Genomic DNA, 19,987 nt, shown 5'->3' with positions numbered 1-19,987 from the left:
ACGCGTTAGCTCACGCGGTGTGTCTCAGTGCTGAGTCGGATGTTCTTTCTGCCGTCGGTGCTGACAGAAACCGGCTGCTTTATTGTATCTGAGTCGGAGAAAACGACTTACACTTCGAGTTGGGAAGCTCGCACACACTTTAGCTGGTTACCTTGCCACTGGGTTTTGGGCGGACACCAACGGAGACCAAGGACTGCGTAGCTCAAATCTCAAAGTAGTGAAAATCCAGGACCCACGATGGACCCGAGAGACACTGCCCCTGATTCCTGGGAACAAGAGGACGATGTGGAGGCCACAATCGACGGACAGCTCGAACCAGCGTTCACTACCCTGAATGTGAATGCTAAGCCTTTTGTGCCGAATGTAAATGCCGCCGAATTTGTCCCAGCTTTTGCCATGAAGGCACACACGGACAACCTGGATTCTGTCGGTAAGAGCCCAGTCACGTTGGGGAGCTAGCAGTTAGCTGGCTGCTAACAGGAGCCTGGGCTGGAGACGTGCTAGCGCACTAGCCTCTGTATAGACACGCGTTCCTTGAACTAGCTAGCTGCTCTGCTGTTTGCTGCTGTCGACTATTGAGTGTTACGCCGTTTAGCTCTAACAATAACGTGTTTATGCTGTTTCATTTATTTGGCTCTAGCGGAGTTATATAGTTTGAGTTCTGTCATAGCGTTAGCTCCCTAAAAGTCACCAACTCAACCGGCATTAGCTTGTTACAACCAGCCGGCGCTACGCAGCTTGTGCGTTTCCACAGTAAAGCACTGCGCTCTGGTGTAATTGCTTTTCTAAACAGTGACGGTAAGTGGAAGCATGAAAAGGAGCCGGGAACATGGACGTTGTCAGCACACCGGCTTCACCAGACGGTTAAGTTAACGCTAAGCCGCCGTTAGAAAGATGTGAGTGGCAACGTGAGTGTTTGGTGTGACGTGGATGTTCTGACGCACTGCTGGTCAAGAGTGGAGCAAAAGGTGTCACTGAAAACCTCTTGTAGACTACATCTGTACGAGATGAAATGCGGCAACTCTGCAGTCATCATCTAATACTGCTTTCAATGTATATTAGAAAGTTATACGACATATGGATGTAGGCTAAATAAACATACTATGCTGCTCATATTCAGCATGATATTGGTTTCAAAGCCTTCCATGATTGCCCCCATAAACACTACTCATGGGCAGTGATACAAATGGAAGATTGGCTTCCAGACTATGCAGGTGCTTGAGAAAAACTCTGTGTAACAGGTTTGTATGGTATTCCTCTGACCTTGACTGAAGGTGGCTTCTGAAGGCATGGTGAAATCTGCTTATGGTGCCTAAAGAAAACAGATTTGTTTTATGTTTCATTTACACAGTCAGTTTAGAAGTTCATCCCATCAGCCCATGGTTCACTGAACATGCCTGTAGGTAGTGGAACAGGTTGCACTCCATCCAGATGGACATTAACTGGTTTTTCTTTTTCAGTTGCTGTTGAAAAGCTATCCACCATGGAGGTGTCAGAAAACACTGGTATGTATGGAGTCTGTGTTTGCCCGTACCATGTGTCATATACACACTTGGTTGTCTCATCATCCGTATGTGTTGATAAAAATCCTGTAATAACTCATACCATGAGTAACTGCAACTCCGTTACAGAAGTTCAGCTGGCCTGAAAGGTTCATTCTCCCTTTTACTGTTTTTTAGCAGTATAGCCACAGGATGCCTTTTGGCGTTTTAACATTGACTTCACCTCCGCGGTGGTAATATTTGTGTTACTCCTGCTATGTGTAAATAGTATCACATCCTTAAAGGAGGCACAGAAATATGTTTAGTTATTATAATACAGTTGTTGGTATAAGTTAAAAACTGAGGAGTGGTCAGAATGACGTGGTCATAAAGCCTGTAGTCTCTGCACACATTTTGATAGTTTTAATAATAGATTTGCAAGTTGGTAGTTTATAGCAAATATAACAGTGTACCTACTAATATAAGGTAGTAAATGTTTCCTTGAATCTATGGTTGAAATTTGTATAAGACATCATATTAAGATGTCTCAGCAAACCTCATGTGTCACAGCTTCCTGTTATAATATTTTGCCCATTCTCAAATGTACTCAGTCCACATTGTCTGATAAATCATGTGGAAATGGGGCAGGGCATGATGTCTCTTAGCTATAGTACTCTCCTACATGACACCCTGTTGCTATTCCAGCTTATCTATCCAGAATTGTCAAAGTGCAGAAATTAGCCTGCTTGTCACCTATCCAAGTTTATAAGGAGTGTTTTTCCAACCACGATGGAGGAGCTTTGTACAGCTGCAAGTCAGATAAAAACAATACACACTCTTGCTGTCTTTCTGTGCTCGAAGTTGCTGAATCTTACATCATCTCATTTTTTGTTTCAAGTGTTAGAAATGGTTTGACATGGCATAACCATTATGATACCTGAATTAGCTTCTATCTCCTATCGAGAGTGTATAAGTAAATGTCTGCTTTACAAACGCTAACCATATTTATTAGCTATGTATCATAAATTGTAGATACATTTGTGTAAACAAAATCAGGGTTATATAGTTATACTCGCCATTGGTACTTGTCGGAGGCTTTATATCAGTGCACAGTTGTTTCCTACCTCCTTTGGTGTGTTTGCTGTGTTGTAGCACTGCATAGCAGAGAAGTGGTGTTTGATTTTATCACTCACTGTCTTAATGTTGTAGTAACACTTCAGCAAGAAGATTTGTTAGCATGCTTTGGTGTATACCAATGTTTACTACCAGTTTACTGGCTCTATGAAGGTTTATTTTATATCAAGCTGTTTTCAAATGGAAGCATGGAGTTGCTGTTGTTTCCTTCCTATATTCCTCCAGCTCACCTGTGCCACGTGTGTTTCAGCTAATATTCAATAATCGACTATAGCTTGGTATGACTTAAAACTGATGAATCCATAAAACAGCAAAATTAGTATGCAAATCAGCCAGTTCAGCTGTTGTAGTAGTTTCTGAATATGTATTTGTGCAGCACCAGTGGAGAATGGTGACACAGAGATGGCCACAGAGGAGCCATGGGACCAGAAAGAGACTGAGCCAAATGAGGAAGAGCCAGGGGGCGGGTCTTGCGAGGACCGGGGGCCATCAGTTCCAGAAATAAAGGAGGAGACAGCTCCAGAGATGATGGAGGAGGAAGAGGAAATGCCCGTGCCCAAGGTTCCGCCTGTTCAGCCAGATGCCCCCAAGAAAGAACACATCAATGTTGTGTTCATCGGACATGTAGGTCAGTACAAAAAGAAGCAGACTGTCGGTGCAGAATTTATGCAGAATAGTGGAAAAGTAGTTTTGCACACTTTGTCACGATTACTCATAATTAGTTTGGTCACATGAAAGAGCCTTACATGAGGCTTTAAGAATTAATGTTAAATCAAGAGTGGTCTACTGATTAAAAAAAATAAGTGGTTGTTTAGAAACACAGCAAATTTTTGATTTGTCAGATATTGTACACATCACAAACTGTGGATTGTCCCAAAAGACGTGAATTTGTCTTTTGAACGGTCAGAATGTGTAGATATACAGCTGCTCATGTGAAAGCCTGTTTTTTTTTTTTTTTTTTTTTACGGATACGTGTTCTGATACATGCTCTGCCTTCTGTGACTGTGGAGAGAAATGGGAGGGAGTCTCTCTCTCTCTCTCGCTCTCTCTCTCTCTCTCCCTCGCTCTCTCTCTCTCTCTCTCTCTCGTGTTTATAAGGATTATAAGGACAAGCCCACCAGTCGATTTTGTGTTCTTTAGCATGCATAGTAGTCTCTTATTTTTTTTAAAAAAAAACTGTCCTGCTTATAGCACTTGCTATTTGGTAGAGAAGATGTCTAAAGATGGAATCTTTTGTGCAACTGGAAAAGTAAATGCAATCAAAAATAATTCCTTGCTTATCTGGTAGGAAGATTGAAATGTGTAATGTCATAGTTTTGGATAATCTAAACCCACTCCTTGTGCTTCCTCTCCAGATGCTGGCAAGTCCACAATTGGTGGACAAATCATGTGAGTAGCAGACCTTCTTTTGTTGGTTTGGTTCTCTGCTTTTCCTCAAAATAAGTGAGGGTGTCATATAAGGCTTTTGACATGTTTTCTTCTCTTCCTTTCTTCCCCATCAGGTATCTAACAGGCATGGTAGACAAGCGAACCCTGGAGAAATATGAGAGAGAAGCAAAGGAAAAGAACCGAGAAACCTGGTGAGTGGGTACACTGCTTTGTGTGAACTTTGTTTTAACCCTCAGGGGTCAACAAATGCGCCGGCATTTTTTGTGGCATCTTCTCCTGATAACGCCAAAACAAACTTAAATATATACAGATATCGTTCGAATCTGTAAAGGGTCTAGTTTTAGTTGTATACACTCATAATAACAAAATGCTGGGCTTTTGTTAAATAAAGAAAGCAGACAGGTTAGATTACTATTGCAACAACACATCATCAGTAGGGTAAAACTAACCTGTCTAAAATGTCTCTAAAATATTCTCTCTCTCATTATTGCAGCATTTAGCAAATATAAATAATTTTGGCAATCCTAACTGACCTAAAACAGGAAAAGTTTAGTCTGATTTAATTTCAGACAGTGGGAAAAAAACGTTTCTTTTTACACAATGTATGTAAACTTCTGGTTTCAACTGTATATGCAGCCAAGTCTTTGTTTTACTTGAAATATCAAATTTATTATTAAAGTAGTTATTTATAATTCTAAATTGAATGTCAAATTTACCTTTACTTTTTACTTTTGTTTTTTTTTCATTCACTTTATATATTTATTATTGTATGTAGCCCTCCAGAGTTGCACAGAAAATAAATGTTGTTGAAATGGCATTGAATTATTGCTTTCTTCTGATTAGAGTCGTTGACGGCACACAGTGCAGATGTTAATACAATGACAATGCTACTTCAATATATGTGTGTGTGTGTGTGTGTGTGTGTGTGTATGTATATATATATATATATATATATATATATATATATATATGTGTGTATAAATTGATTGTAATGTATAATTAATTATAATGCAATTTAAACACAATGATGTTGCAGAGTAAATTTTCTCTATCTGGACCTCCTTGAACCATAATTGATTTGATGCTGATGTAGAGCATAGAAAAATGCTCTATGCAGAGGGAATTATAAATGATTTGTAACAATAAAAAGCAAAACAAAGGGTATTATGTAAATAAAGTTGTTGATGTTAGAATAAGTGTGTGATGGCCTAACACTAGAGGACCTTAGGCCATTATCAGAAATTATACCTATATCCCAACTGATGTGCATGTCAACACTTTGAATTTATCTCTATTTCACCACTAGTGAATAGAATTTCACTTTTTTGTTTCAGGTATCTGTCTTGGGCTTTGGACACTAATCAGGAGGAGAGGGACAAAGGCAAGACGGTGGAGGTGGGCCGAGCATACTTTGAGACAGATAAAAAGCACTTTACCATCTTAGATGCTCCAGGCCACAAAAGCTTTGTGCCCAACATGATCGGAGGCGCATCACAAGCAGACTTGGCTGTTCTGGTGAGTCCAGGAAACAACCAGCATGGTTAAACTCTGAGTTTAAGTTGAGGAGTAGTTTTACCAACCAACAAATAGGCCAGGGTAATATTGGCTTGTTGCAGAAGTATCAGTCTTGTATTTGTTGGCCAATTAGTAGTAAGAGGTTGTGTTACAGAAATCCTCTAGTAGGTTTGAAGTAACTTGGAGACAAGGTCTCCTTTACATTGTGAGTCCACCAGAGAGAATTGACTTGAGTTTGAATCTATATTCAATAAAAAAAAAATCTAGATCTGAGGGATCTGTATCAGGTTTGCTTAGTTGATAAAGTACCATTAGCCAGTATGTTATATCCATTGTAATTGGCCTCAATACTCCAACATTATTTGGGGTATACAGATTTGGAGGATGTCAGCCCCATGACTATGGTTTAAGAGCTTAACCACCATATTACATACTGTATATATCAGCAACATGAAAATAATTCTCCTTCATGAGTCCTGATATTTAGACTTTCAACAATTTGGCAATGCAGCAACTGCAGGGCATATTGATAGGTCAGAACACCGTGAATAATGTCAGCAATATCTTGCTGGTAAACCAAATGACCACAAACATGTCACGTAATGTAACATCTAGAGACATTAAGGAGCATTGTTTAGGAGCTTTGTATTCAGATATGATCTTTTTGTTACATATTTGCTGCAGAGAGGACTCAGTTCTTGAAGCATTTGTGGTAGTGGCATTTGTAGACTGAATGAATGTGCTGTTTCTCAGGTGATTTCTGCAAGGAAAGGCGAGTTTGAAACTGGTTTTGAGAAGGGTGGACAGACACGGGAACATGCCATGTTGGCTAAAACAGCCGGTGTCAAGCACCTGGTAGTTCTGGTGAATAAAATGGATGATCCTACAGTCAACTGGAGCCTGGAGAGGTGAGTAATAATCAAACAGCAAGAGTATAAAGAGCAGATACAGGTAGCCACAGACACACATTTTAAGCAAAAACAGCATTAACAAGACCAGATTTGCCATATGTAAAATAAAAATGATTATTGAAGGAGTTGGCAAAGAATGTATTTATCAGTTAGTTATGTCTAACTGCGACAGCACAGGATGATATGGTGAACAGTTGCAGAGATGAAACTGACAGAAAAAACTAAAAGTCCCATTTTCCATAATCAAAACAGTTTTTACACTGTTATGTGGACAGTGGTGGAGCCTTCTTGTTCTAGTTTTTCTGTTATGTGGTCAGATAATCAGTCGTCCAGTAAAAGGTTTACGCTTCTCAGGCAAATTGACATAGTAACTTGTATCTCCCTGAGCAGACACTCTGTTTTATCTGACATGAGATCCATGTCAACCTTAACCTTTATGTTTTTAGGCTTCATGTCTATATTTCCTCTGGTGCATTTAGTGAATTTCTAAAGACAACTGTAGACTATATAGGACTGCTCTTTTTTAGTCGCTGTCAAGTTTATGGTGAAAACACATCAGCACATTGGTTAATACCATTTTAAGATAAGATATTATTACTCCCTGAAGGGGAATTCAGGTTTCGTTGAAATTCTCAACAGAAATTAATTGATTACTGATTTAGTAGCCATTCCTTCTTTACATTTACTCTGTTTTTAACCAGGAAGACTAAACTTCTGGGTCCACTGGACAGCTCCTCACACCATAGTTTACCAAAATATTTAATCATAACAGCAACAAAATCTTTGTTAATGGAGATGGCACAGACAGTTTATTGAATGCCTATTGAACACTGCACATTTACAGAAATGTGATGTCTTTCCTCTTCTGCAAGACTTTGTGTATTCATAAACAAGTAAAGGTACTTGCAGAAGGTGCTACTGTGTTATGTAGCAGACACTTTATTCCATAAAGTGGTGCTTGTTATTTTAGGCCCCCATTTAACCTAAGGTTTACACATACAGTGGTGTGAAAAAGTGTTGGCCCCTTCCTGATTTCTTATTTTTTTGCATGTTTGTCACACTTTGTTTCAAATCATCAAACAAATTCAAGTATTAGTCAACGATAACAAAGGTAAACACATCATGCAGTTTTAAATGAAGGTTTTTATTATTAAAGGAAAACAAAATCCAGAATTACATGGCCCTGTGTGAAAAAGTGTTTGCCCCCCTGTTAAAACGTAACTGTGGTTTATCACACCTGAGTTCAATTCCTCTAGCCACACCCAAGTCTGATTACTGCCACACCTGTTTGCAATCAAGAAATCACTTAAATAGGACCTGCCTGACAAAGTGAAGTAGACCAAAAAAATCCTCAAAAGCTAGACATCATGCCGAGATCCAAAGAAATTCAAAAACAAATGAGAATGAAAGTAATTGAGATCTGTCAGTCTGGAAAAGGTTATAAAGCCATTTCTAAAGCTTTGGGACTGCAGCGAACCACAGTGAGAGCCATTATCTACAAATGGCAACATAAAGGCTCGTCTCAGTTTTGCCAGAAAACATCTTGATGATCCCCAAGACCTTTGGAAAAATACTCTGGACTGACAAGACAAAAGTTTAACTTTTTGCAAGGTCCCATTACTTCTGGCGTAAAAGTAACACCGCATTTCAGAGAAAGAACATCATACCAACAGTAAAATATGGTGGTGGTAGTGTGATGGTCTGGGGCTGTTTTGCTGCTTCAGGCCCTGGAAGACTTGCTGTGATAAATGGAACCATGAATATTGCTGTCTACCAAAAAATCCTGAAGGAGAATGTCTGGCCATCAGTTCGTGATCTCAAGCTGAAGAAAACTTGGGTTCTGCAGCAGGACAATGATCCAAAACACACCAACAAGTCCACCTCTGAATGGCTGAAGAAAAACAAAATTAAGACTTTGAAGTGGCCTAGTCAAAGTTCTGACCTGAATTCGATTGAGATGCTGTGGCATGACCTTAAAAAGGCGGTTCATGCTCAAAAACCCTCCAATGTGGCTGAATTACAACAATTCTGCAAAGATAATTGGGCCAAAATTCCTCCACAGCGCTGTAACAGACTCATTGCAAGTTATCGCAAACGCTTGATTGCAGTTGTTGCTGCTAAGGCTGGCCCAACCAGTTATTAGGTTTAGGGGGCCAACACTTTTTCACACCACTGTAAGCCCTTGAGTTATCCCATGTTCTGCTTTCACTTCCACTGCCCTCTGCAAAACTGGGTCTTTAGCAATCTGAATATTTTGTTAAAGCAAAGATATTTACAGTACAGTTTACGACTGCACTGCAAGTACACATGCTGCTGGGGGACTATGCGTGCAGGTGGTTAGCTGGCTTTTGTTTTTTGAATTTAACAGCTGCATCAATGAAAGAAGTTGAACAGCACACTGATCAGTTTGTGTTTGTCGATAATGTGTTATCTCTGGTTACAAGAGATGAAGTCCAGGAAGTTGACAAAGTGTGCAGAGTCTGCCTGCAGAGCAGGTAACACTACCTAGCAGCTCTGCAAATACTAGGCTATTAAGTGAGCAGATGATTTAGTGTGGTCTTTCTTACTGTATTTGTACTGAAACTAATTATTATTAAACTGGATATCTGTGTTCTCCTTGGTTGTGGTTTGTCACTACCAAATACTTAAGGTGGTGCAGCTTTATTATTATTAAGTATTGAAATGATTTAAAGCTCGTCCCTCCTTTAAAGAAGTAATTGCCTGTCCTGTTGTCTGAACCCCCAGGTATGAAGAGTGTAAGGAGAAATTGTTGCCATTTTTGAAGAAGGTGGGCTTCAACCCAAAGAAAGACATTCATTTCATGCCATGCTCTGGGCTGACAGGAGCTAACCTGAAGGAGCCCACTGAGATGTGCTCCTGGTATACGTAAGTTCTTCTGTTTTTTCCTCAGCAACTCTCTGCTGTCAATACTGTAACTGCACAGGACAACATCAGTTTATCTATCTCAGCTAACTCCTGTCCATATTTAATTTTATTGCAGAGGTTTACCATTCATTCCACACTTGGATAGTTTGCCAAATTTCAACAGATCTAGTGATGGCCCTGTGAGATTGCCTATTGTAGATAAATACAAGGTAAGAACATTTTTCTTTTTGCTAAATCCACCTCAGATTTAGTATTATCTAAATGGAGGTCATCACCAAAAAGATAGAACTGTAGACGAGTAGCTCCGAATATGCCAGTTATTCTAATGCCTGCTTAAAGGTGATATGGGATGAAAGCACCCTTCGGTTTGTCAGACATCACTTGAAATCCACAAAGAAACACATAATACCGCTATCAGTATACAGGTTTAGCTTCTAAACAAAGCACATTTAGGCAGTGAGTAAAAAAATGACTCCCTGAGGTTTTGAGACAAGTAATTCCAGCATTCTCTGCTGTCTGACTGAACACAGTTTACAATATCAAAACACAGAGTTGAGGCAGATTCCTGTCCTGGATTAGTCCAAGCACATGGTTTTCTCTGACCTGCTCCATAACAGTCTTGGATCTGTCTTGTCAACAGGACATGGGAACAGTGGTTCTTGGCAAGCTAGAGTCGGGTTCCATCAGTAAAGCACAGCAGCTGGTCATGATGCCAAACAGGGTAAGATTGGGTCATTAAGGGTCTTAATGTGAAAATAAAGCCTCTGCACATTCACGATTCAGAAAGATATGTTTTGTCACTGCATCACTTTTATGTGTACATAGGTTATAGGGTGTTATGAAGCAATGAATGTAAAGATTCATGTCAAAAATGTTAAGTTTGACCTTTTTTTTAAAAACAGCACAATCAAAACCTAAAGTAATGTTATGCTGCAGTATCTAAAGTCATCAACAAGATTAAAATGTTCAGCCTAACAAACACTGCAGCTGCTGTCACTGTTGTCTATTGCTTATATACTTGAAGTTCTTCTGATTGAATCTTCTCTAATTTACAGTGGGTACGGAAAGTATTCAGACCCCTTTAAATTTTTCACTCTTTGTGTCATTGCAGCCATTTGCCAAAATCAAAAAAGTTCATTTTATTTCTCATTAATGTACACTCAGCACCCCATCTTGACAGAAAAAAACAGAAATGTAGAAATTTTTGCAAATTTATTAAAAAAGAAAAACTGAAATATCACATGGTCATAAGTATTCAGACCCTTTGCAGTGACACTCACATTTAACTCACATGCTGTCCATTTCTTCTGATCCTCCTTGAGATGGTTCTGCTCCTTCATTGGAGTCCAGCTGTGTTTAATTAAACTGATTGGACTTGATTAGGAAAGGCACACACCTGTCTATATAAGACCTTACAGCTCACAGTGCATGTCAGAGCAAATGAGAATCATGAGGTCGAAGGAACTGCCCAAGGAGCTCAGAGACAGAATTGTGGCAAGGCACAGATCTGGCCAAGGTTACAAAAGAATTTCTGCAGCACTCAAGGTTCCTAAGAGCACAGTGGCCTCCATAATCCTCAAATGGACAAAGTTTGGGACGACCAGAACTCTTCCTAGACCTGGCCGTCCAGCCAAACTAAGCAATCGTGGGAGAAGAGCCTTGGTGAGAGAGGTAAAGAAGAACCCAAAGATCACTGTGGCTGAGCTCCAGAGATGCAGTAGGGAGATGGGTGAAAGTTCCACAAAGTCCACAATCACTGCAGCCCTCCACCTGTCGGGGCTTTATGGCAGAGTGGCCCGACGGAAGCCTCTCCTCAGTGCAAGACACATGAAAGCCTGCATAGAGTTTGCCAAAAAACACATGAAGGACTCCTAGACTATGAGAAATAAGATTCTCTGGTCTGATGAGACCAAGATTGAACTTTTTGGTGTTAATTCTAAGCGGTATGTGTGGAGAAAACCAGGCACTGCTCATCACCTGCCCAATACAATCCCTACAGTGAAACATGGTGGTGGGAGCATCATGTTGTCGGGGTGTTTTTCAGCTGCAGGGACAGGACGACTGGTTGCATTTGAAGGAAAGATGAATGCGGCCAAGTACAGAGATATCCTGGAAGAAAATCTCTTCCAGAGTGCTCAGGACCTCAGACTGGGCCGAAGGTTCACCTTTCAACAGGACAATGACCCTAAGCACACAGCTAAAATAACAAAGGAGTGGCTTCGGAACAACTCTGTGACCGTTCTTGACTGGCCCAGCCAGAGCCCTGACCTAAACCCAATTGAGCATCTCTGGAGAGACCTGAAAATGGCTGTCCACCAACGTTCACCATCCAACCTGACAGAACTGGAGAGGATCTGCAAGGAAGAACGGCAGAGGATCCCCAAATCCAGGTGTGAAAAACTTGATGCATCATTCCCAAGAAGACTCATGGCTGTACTAGCTCAAAAGGGTGCTTCTACTCAATACTGAGCACAGGGTCTGAATACTTATGACCATGTGATATTTCAGTTTTTTTTTTTTAATAAATTTGCAAAAATTTCTACATTTCTGTTTTTTTCTGTCAAGATGGGGTGCTGAGTGTACATTAATGAGAAATAAAATGAACTTTTTTGATTTTGGCAAATGGCTGCAATGACACAAAGAGTGAAAAATTTAAAGGGGTCTGAATACTTTCTGTACCCACTGTATCTTTTGCTGCCTTGAGTGATGTTTCTTCTGTTTTTCACCAAACACTATAAGGACTATATTTACACACCTGTTCTCTTTTCTTGTAGCATGTCGTGGAGGTTTTGTCTCTCCTCTCAGATGATGTCGAGACAGATGATGCTGTGCCAGGTGAAAACCTCAAACTTCGGCTGAAGGGCATTGAGGAGGAGGAGATCTTGCCTGGCTTTATACTGTGTAATGCTGAGAACCTTTGCCATTCAGGGCGCACCTTTGATGCCCAGGTTAGTCCATACAGCACCTCTTTTTTCCTTGAGCCACACTAAAATTATTAGTCAATTAATTGGTTCTTCTTACACAAATTTGCTATTGATTTATATGTGATCTATTTTTTTTTTTGTCAGTGACACATTGTGAAAGTGACTTCTTTGGGGTTGTTTTTTAGTTAAATGTTACACACTGATTAGAGTATTAGCTCTAATAATTTAAGGTTATTAAAGTGAATTTTGCTGTGCACCATATACATAAGCACAGTGTGTGTGCAACATTGGTGGTTCAAGCTTGGCTGTCACACTCCACCCTGTCTCCCGCATTTCCTGTCCACCTTTCCACAACCCACTTGATTTAACTTTCAAGAAAAAAGGATGTTTGAGTTAGCAAAGTGCATGACTGTGTGTGTTTGTTTATGTGGGTGTATGAAGCTAGAGCGACTTAAAAATATACTTACCCACAAATGGGGGTCCTAGCAGAAAGGATGGGAACCACTAATGTAGATAAACAGCTGGGTGGAGAAGGAGTTGCAGGAAGAGCTTAGTGGTTTGCTTTCAAGTTTCATACTGGTGTTGGCTTGATTTCCCTAAGAAATTATGGTGTACAGGTTCTTTAAGTAGGAGCATATCCCAGCATTCATTTATACATTTCAACAGGAAATGCAACTAGAAATGCAACACCATCCATGATGCCGTTGCTAGGAGACAGACCCAGCACCCTGATGCATTCATTGCATTTACAGGGTATTTCAATCACGTCTCTCTGTCCTCCTGCCTGACTGACTTTGCACAGTATGTGGACTGTCCAGCACATGGAGAAAGGACGTTAGATCTGTTCTATGCCAACGTTAAAGAAGCTTACCTTTTCCACCACTGGGTAGATCTGATCACAACATGGTCTATCTTCAGCCCACATACAGACCCTGTGTCCAGAGGCTTCCTGTTACCACCAGGTCTTTCAGGAAATGGTCATTAGAGGCAAGGGATTCATTGAGAGACTGCTTTGAGTGTACAAACTGAGATGTGCTGCTGGAGGAGGGCGCTCACACTAATTGTGTGACCCACGGGCAGTTTGCGTGAGGATGCAAATGTTTGTTAAACGTGATTGCTTTTTTTTAGAACCTGCACTTGTCTCCTGCAATTGCCTTGAGCCCAAGGAATGGTCGTATAACAATGAAACCCCATTCCAATATATCAGAATATTCGCTTTAATCTGGACCTTGTTGGGCCACTTCACCTGGGGGCTCCATGATAGCGGAATAAGGCCCAGGCTTGTTTACAGTCATCAGCTGTTACTGGCTTTTCGTCCTGACACTACGACAAACGGCAACTTTCTGCATATTCCTCCCTTGCTATGGATGAAGGATATAAACTCTGTAAATAGAAATAAAAAATGGCAAAGACACCATCGAAAGAAGAAAAGAGGGAGAAGGAGAGGCGTAAAACCTCTCGCCTCTCATAAGAAATAAATCCACTGGAGGTGTGGTGTATTTTTACATAAATGAGAGATATTGCAATATTGTAATAATCCAGGAAAAAATTTGCACCCCTGATATGGAGCTATTGACCATTCCTGTGCGTCCCTTCTATTTGCCAAGGGAATTTCCCCAGCTGTTCTTCACACTGGTCTACATCCATTCGGGAGCCACGGTTTCCTCAGCCACTCAGCTGATTCTGGAGGTGAGCAACAGACTGAACTCTCTCCAGATGCTCCAAAATTAATTTTGGGGGACTTCAATTGGTGTGGGATTGATCATGTCTTTAAAACTTACAAGCAATATGTCACATGTGCAGCAACTGCGTGGAATTCTACTATTGACTTATGTTACGGTTCAGTGCCAGGCGCTTTCATGGCATCTTCTTGGAACGTACGAAGCGCTTCTTCACCTGCGTAATGTGCCATCATCCAAATAGAAAAAGTGAGTAAATTCTATGATACAGTTTTATGCCATTTTTCGGGGGTGTGTACAGAACTACCTGGCTCACCTCAGATTATTTCCATATGAACCGTGCGCTCTGTGTGAGGCGGGATCAGTTATGAGGTGAGACAAGCAAAGGTACCGCTCCTTACATTCATACAGCTTAAATAAAAGGTGATGATTTGTTTTCGACTTGAATTGTTTCATTTAAACAAAAACATTTCAGGCTTTCTGGCCATATATTTCTTATTTTTATGAGGCAAGTATTGGCTGAGATTCTGGTTGTTTTATTTACGTGTCTGTGAAGAGAGATAACAGAGAGCGCACCCTGTCTGCTTTCTTTATTTTACAAAAACGCAGCATTTTGTTATGAGAGTATACAACTAAAACTAGACCCTTTACAAATTCGATGATATATTGCTTTTATCTGTACGATCAAAACTGACAGAGCAATTTAAGTTTGTTTTGACGTTATCAGGAGAAGATGCCACAAAACGCGCTGGCACATTCGTCGATCCCTGAGGGTTAAGTGCTGGACAGAGGACAGCATTTCCTCCCTTCAGGGTTGTTTTGATTTCACTCAGTGGTATGTTTTTTTATAATTCATGCACAGATTTAAATGATGCATTTTAACTGAAACCATCTCTTCATATATTTCCTTCAGTGTAGACTGTAATATTCCCGGTAGACAGTTTCCCAATAACAAGCCATGGGTCACTAAAGATTTGAAAGGTGTGTTAAATAAGAAAAGGCCATATTCTTTACAGGGAACAGTGAGGAAATGAAGGAAATGAATACAAAGAGAAAGCTGAATTCAATTACAGCAGTGGGTGACCTGCGGGCTGCCTGGAGGGGTATTAAATCTATGGCTTCGGCTTTCCTGCCCAGAGATCAGATTGACAGAAAGCATGTTAAGTTGGATGGTATTGATGACAATGACCTTCCAAATATTCTTAATGATTTTTATTGTCATTTTGGAAAGCATGATTTTTACGATGAAATTTGTAAATTGAGATATGGCATATCAGCTGACAATAATATCATTATCAGCCAGGACTGTGTCCGGGGGCATCTGAAACGAATCAACATCAGGAAGTACCCCCGGCCGAGATTACATTTGTGGGCGTACACTTCGTTTTCGTATGGAACATCTTAGCAGTGTCATCCACTATATTTTTCAAGTCACAGTTCCTGGCAAAGTCTTGTAGTCTTGCTTTTGATAACTACTGTTCTATTTCACCTGATCACTTCTGGATATTACTGTGGGTAGAAGAATCTACACGAGAGATGACCTCCTTTTACTACAAGGGAGGAAATCTATATCACCGTATAGGGTACCCGCAGAGCTGAAGAGGCTTTTTTGTGCCGAGCTGGTGCTAAACTAAAGGCAGAAGATTGAGATACAAACCTTTCCTGACATCCATCATCATGGGGAATGTCAACTCTCTATTGAACAACAGTGATGAGCTGAAGGCACTGGTTAAGACCCAGAAAGCATTTCGTGAGTGTAGCCTGATGTGTTTTACTGAGACCCAGTCGAATCAAAACACTGAAGACTCCTGTGTGGATGTGCCTGACTTCACCCTGGTATGTGCAGACAGAGATGCTGAGGCAAGTGGCAAAACAAAAGGTGGAGGACTGGCTTTATTTGTGAACAAGAGATGGTGTAACCCTGGTCATACTACTGTCAAGGAAAGGACATGTCAGGTCATTGAGCGTTTGGCAGCTGGTCTCAGACCTTATATTTCCAGGGAGTTCAGTCATATCATCAATATACTTGTTTACATTCAACCAAGAGCTAATGCTGATGTTCCATGTGAAGTCGTCATGAGATTGTTGTCAGGATACAAACTCAACACTCTGAGCCTCGTTATAGTATCAGGAGATTTTAACCATGTGGCTCTCACCTCACACCTGACTAGATTTTCTCTGTTTGTCAACTGTCCTACCAGAGAAGGTAAAACACTTGATCTGCTGTATGCAAACGTCAAGGAGGCCTATACCTCTACTGGCGTTCCACCACTCGGCAGATCAGATCACAACCTGGTCTTACTGTGGACCTGTTATAAACCCTGTGTACTGAAGCATCCTGTAACCACCATCATAGTCAGGAAATGGACACCTGAGGCAATTGAGTCTCTAAGGGAAAGCTTTGACTCGAAAGACTGGAACATATTGCTAAGAGCAGAAGGGAACAGCATGGACATTGACAGGTAGGCTGACAGCTGCTTAAGGACTGTCCTGCCCAACTGTGTGAGCCTCTATAGAGGATTTTTAGCCTGAGTCTACATTTGGGGAGGGTCCTGGCTCTTTGGAAACATCTTGTGTTGTTCTGGTACCTAAAGTAAAGTGTTCAGCTGAACTAAGTGACTATAGGTCAGTGGCTCTCACAATCCCATATTATGAAGGTCCTGGATAGGATGATTCTGCACCTACTAAGACTCAAGGTCAAACACACAATAGATCCCCTGCAGTTTGCTTAGAGAACACATTAGTGTGCATGATTCTGTCCTCTACATGCTTCACCATGTTTTGTCTCTTCCGGAACAACGTGTATGTTATTTGAGGATTATATTCTTTGATTTTCCAAGTGCATTCAATACCATCCAACCAATCATCCTCTGAGACAAGCTCAAAGGGATGGGGGTGGACCCCCCCCTCTGTTTTCTGGATCACAGATTATCTGACAGAAAAGCTACAGTTTGTCAGGATGGAGAACTGCATCTCTGGTAGAATTTTAAGCAGCACAAGGGCTCCACAGGGATTGTTTTGGCTCCATTCCTGTAATCACTGTACACAGCAGACTTTACATACAATTCTGAGTGTTGCCACATTCAGAAGTATTCTGATAATACGGAAATTGTAGCATGTATCAGGAATGGACAGGAAGAGGAGTACAGAGGCCTGATAAAATCCTTAAGTGAGATGGTAACAAATATTTAAAGGTCTAAGACCCCTCTTCATCCAGTCACTATCTGTGGTGTGGACATCGAAGTGGTGCCAGTGTATAAATATCTAGGAGTGCACCTGGACAATAAGTTGGACTGGTCACTGAACACTGATGCACAATATAAAAAAGGGTGAAGACGACTTTTCCTCCTAAAGCGGCTTAAGGCCTTTGATGTCTGCAGGAAGAGGCTGCACATGTTTTTCCAAACTGTGTTAGCCAGTGTGCTAATGCTGCCGTCTGCCTGGGGAGAGATGGGTACCGAGATCCAGTATTAAACAAGCCCCGGGTTTATATTTTGGTAGACCGTAATACCGATAAGCTCCAGCCATAACGGGGCAGTATTGAAGTAGTCAAGTTAAATGTCCATGTTTAGCACATGTGGTCAAATATCCATCTGTGTGTAATATATTTTTGCTATTCGCACAGAAAATAAGACCTCTCAGCACTTCACTCTGACTACCTGCCTCTTGTGTCTGTAAGGGAAGGGCAGAGACTGTTCTCATAGCAGACACATCAATTCAAACGGATGGAGGAAGGAGCTAGGCTTTCCAAAGTGTGGCTCTACTTCTCAAAAGACACCACATGCTGTAATTAGTTTAACAAATGCAATTCGTGTTCTAAATTTCGTTCTTTCTCTGAAAGTATTGATATGAATACCATTAAAATACCAACTGCATCAGAGGAAATCCTCAGTGGACAACAGGGCTGATAGTGATATGGCTGGTATGCAGTGAAGTGGCCATCAAAGGTACAAATGTTTTCCCTTATATTCCTTCTCATAATCACTCTAAATGCTTTCTCCACAGATCGTCATCATTGAACACAAATCCATCATCTGTCCAGGTTACAATGCAGTCCTGCATATTCACACCTGCATTGAAGAAGTGCAAATCACAGTAAGATAAAATGAAACCTCAACAAAAAAACACAGTCTTGTTGCCTCACTGCTATTGAAAGTGGAATATTTCAAAGATGGTAATACCATTTGTTTAATTTGATCTGAATTTCCTTCATGGGGATGAATAACGTATCTATCGAAACAAATGTAACCGTTTGCTCCTCTGGTTCTGGTCTAATAAATGTTGTTCAACTTATTACTGTGATGAAGCATAATGTAATAATACCTGCAACATATATACAGTGGATTGAGATTATTTGTCATTCATGTGTAGTTAACGATACTAATCCAGAATAATATGAATGTATTTTTTATATACTGGTGTATGTGCTCATATTGTTACTCTTTGCTCCTCTGCAGGCCTTAATCTGTTTGGTAGACAAGAAGACAGGAGAGAAGAGTAAGACACGACCACGATTTGTCAAACAGGACCAGGTCTGCATTGCCCGTCTGCGCACAGCAGGAACCATTTGTCTCGAGACCTTTAAAGAGTTTCCTCAGATGGGACGGTTTACCTTACGGGATGAAGGTATTTTATAGTTTTTCTGCCCTCTGCCTACAAAAGCCGATGAGACATCTTTAAGTTTTGATTATTTTGGCCTTTCAGTTGTTTGAAATTTTCATAACATAATTAAGTTTTAATAAAAGATTCACAAAGGCTTAATATTCCTAAGTGTAAGTGTATTCAGTGCAGGATTTCTGTTTGTCAAAAGACAGATGAAGTTGTTTTATGTGTCTCAGGCAAGACCATTGCCATTGGTAAAGTGCTGAAGCTGGTTGCAGAGCGAGACTGAAGAGGATGGAGCTGTCTTGAGAGTCCTGGTGAGAAGGAACAGGCGGAGCTTGGTCATAACCTGCTCACACTGTTGTCAGGGGCGACGGCACCTCCCTGTCACGCCCCCCTTTCGGGTGCCGAAGATCAGCTTCAGAAATAAACTTGTGAAAAAGAAAACCTGTTTTTAAGCAAATGACAACCAAGACGAAGTCCACACGAGCCAGCTTTCTCATATTGAGAGCTCAGCTATGCCATTACTGGGTTAGCCCCCCCTGCACCTCTCCCCACGTCCCTTCTCTGGTCTAGTCATCGCCATTGTTTTTCTTGTAGGGTTTTTTTTCCTTTCATAAATGACAACAGCAAATGGCAGAATTAATCTGTAAACAGATGTGGACCAGTAGTTTGCTTGGAATATAAAAATCATTTTCAGACATAAATTGCAAAAGAAATTGAGAGAATTTAACCAGCTGAAACCAAATGTTTGTCTTGGGTGTACACATCTCCCTTGGCTTTTACCCAATTGTTGGTTTCTCGTGGCGTTCTGGCAGTGTGCTTGAGCGTGTTGAAATGCAGCAAACAACTATGAAAATAAAACAATAGATTTTGGAAAACAATGTGTGTTGACATTCAGAGCACATTCCAGGGCTGTCCTTACAATTCAATTCATGTTAATGTGGGTAACTTGCTCAACATCTGATGTTAAAAGTTTGCGATGCATCAGTTGGTTCCATGAAACTCCTGATAAGTGGTTGCTTTTAAATGCAGTTTAAATGTGTGGGCACATGTTGGTGAACAATTTCATTCTTAAATAAAATTATGAATTAATTTTTTTGTTTTTGTTTTTGTTTTCCCCCTAACAGCATCTCACAGTAGTCCTTACTGTATTTCTACCTTAGAACATGTGCCAGGCTAAGAAAGCTGGCCTAGTGTTAAGGTCACATTGCTCTGTGAGCACTGAAAATGTTTGGGATAAGCAGCCATATCAGTTTTAACAAACTCTGAACTAAACCCTGACCTAATGAGCCTTGAGATGGGAAACTCAAGTTTTCAGTTCCAGAACAGCTGATGTTAGTTCATCTAACTCTTGAGTTAACAGTGTGTATGACTACAGACCACCTGGTCTTCCTGTGAGTGATACAAAGATATGGCAACAAAGGAAAAGTGTCTTCTTTTACACAAGTGGAATTAGACATTCT

General features: G+C 40.7%; 1 protein-coding gene across 5 annotated transcripts; it reads left to right on the top strand.

Moving 5' to 3' along the window:
- Nucleotides 1-19,617, top strand: gspt1l (G1 to S phase transition 1, like). 5 transcript variants are annotated; one of them, XM_026324923.2, is made up of 14 exons: nucleotides 3-430; nucleotides 1,461-1,505; nucleotides 2,992-3,243; nucleotides 3,971-4,004; nucleotides 4,118-4,195; nucleotides 5,339-5,519; nucleotides 6,273-6,427; nucleotides 9,176-9,316; nucleotides 9,432-9,525; nucleotides 9,957-10,037; nucleotides 12,091-12,264; nucleotides 17,925-18,014; nucleotides 18,377-18,545; nucleotides 18,758-19,617. In XM_026324923.2, exons 1-14 carry the CDS (start codon nucleotides 238-240, stop codon nucleotides 18,808-18,810), a joined length of 1,740 nt encoding a protein of 579 aa, XP_026180708.1. In that variant the 5' UTR covers nucleotides 3-237; the 3' UTR covers nucleotides 18,811-19,617. The 5 variants fall into 5 exon arrangements, with proteins under 5 accessions (XP_026180711.1, XP_026180709.1, XP_026180710.1 ...); XM_026324926.2 differs by lacking the exons at nucleotides 17,925-18,014; nucleotides 18,377-18,545; nucleotides 18,758-19,617 and adding exons at nucleotides 13,848-13,929; nucleotides 14,044-14,259 and having other exon boundaries at nucleotides 1-430; XM_026324925.2 differs by lacking the exon at nucleotides 1,461-1,505 and having other exon boundaries at nucleotides 2-430.
- The last annotated feature ends 370 nt before the right edge of the window (nucleotides 19,618-19,987 follow it).

The sequence above is a fragment of the Mastacembelus armatus genome, chromosome 8 (genome assembly GCF_900324485.2).
Source record: "Mastacembelus armatus chromosome 8, fMasArm1.2, whole genome shotgun sequence".
In the NCBI taxonomy this organism is placed as follows: domain Eukaryota; kingdom Metazoa; phylum Chordata; class Actinopteri; order Synbranchiformes; family Mastacembelidae; genus Mastacembelus; species Mastacembelus armatus.
This window is presented reverse-complemented; position numbering and strand designations above follow the sequence as displayed.

Coding starts and splice junctions, on each gene's coding strand:
- gspt1l (XM_026324923.2), top strand. CDS start 238: ATGGACCCGAGAGACACTGCCCCTGATTCCTGGGAACAAGAGGACGAT. Junction 431..1,460: donor GGACAACCTGGATTCTGTCG/GTAAGAGCCCAG, acceptor TTTCTTTTTCAG/TTGCTGTTGAAAAGCTATCC. Junction 18,546..18,757: donor GTTTACCTTACGGGATGAAG/GTATTTTATAGT, acceptor TATGTGTCTCAG/GCAAGACCATTGCCATTGGT.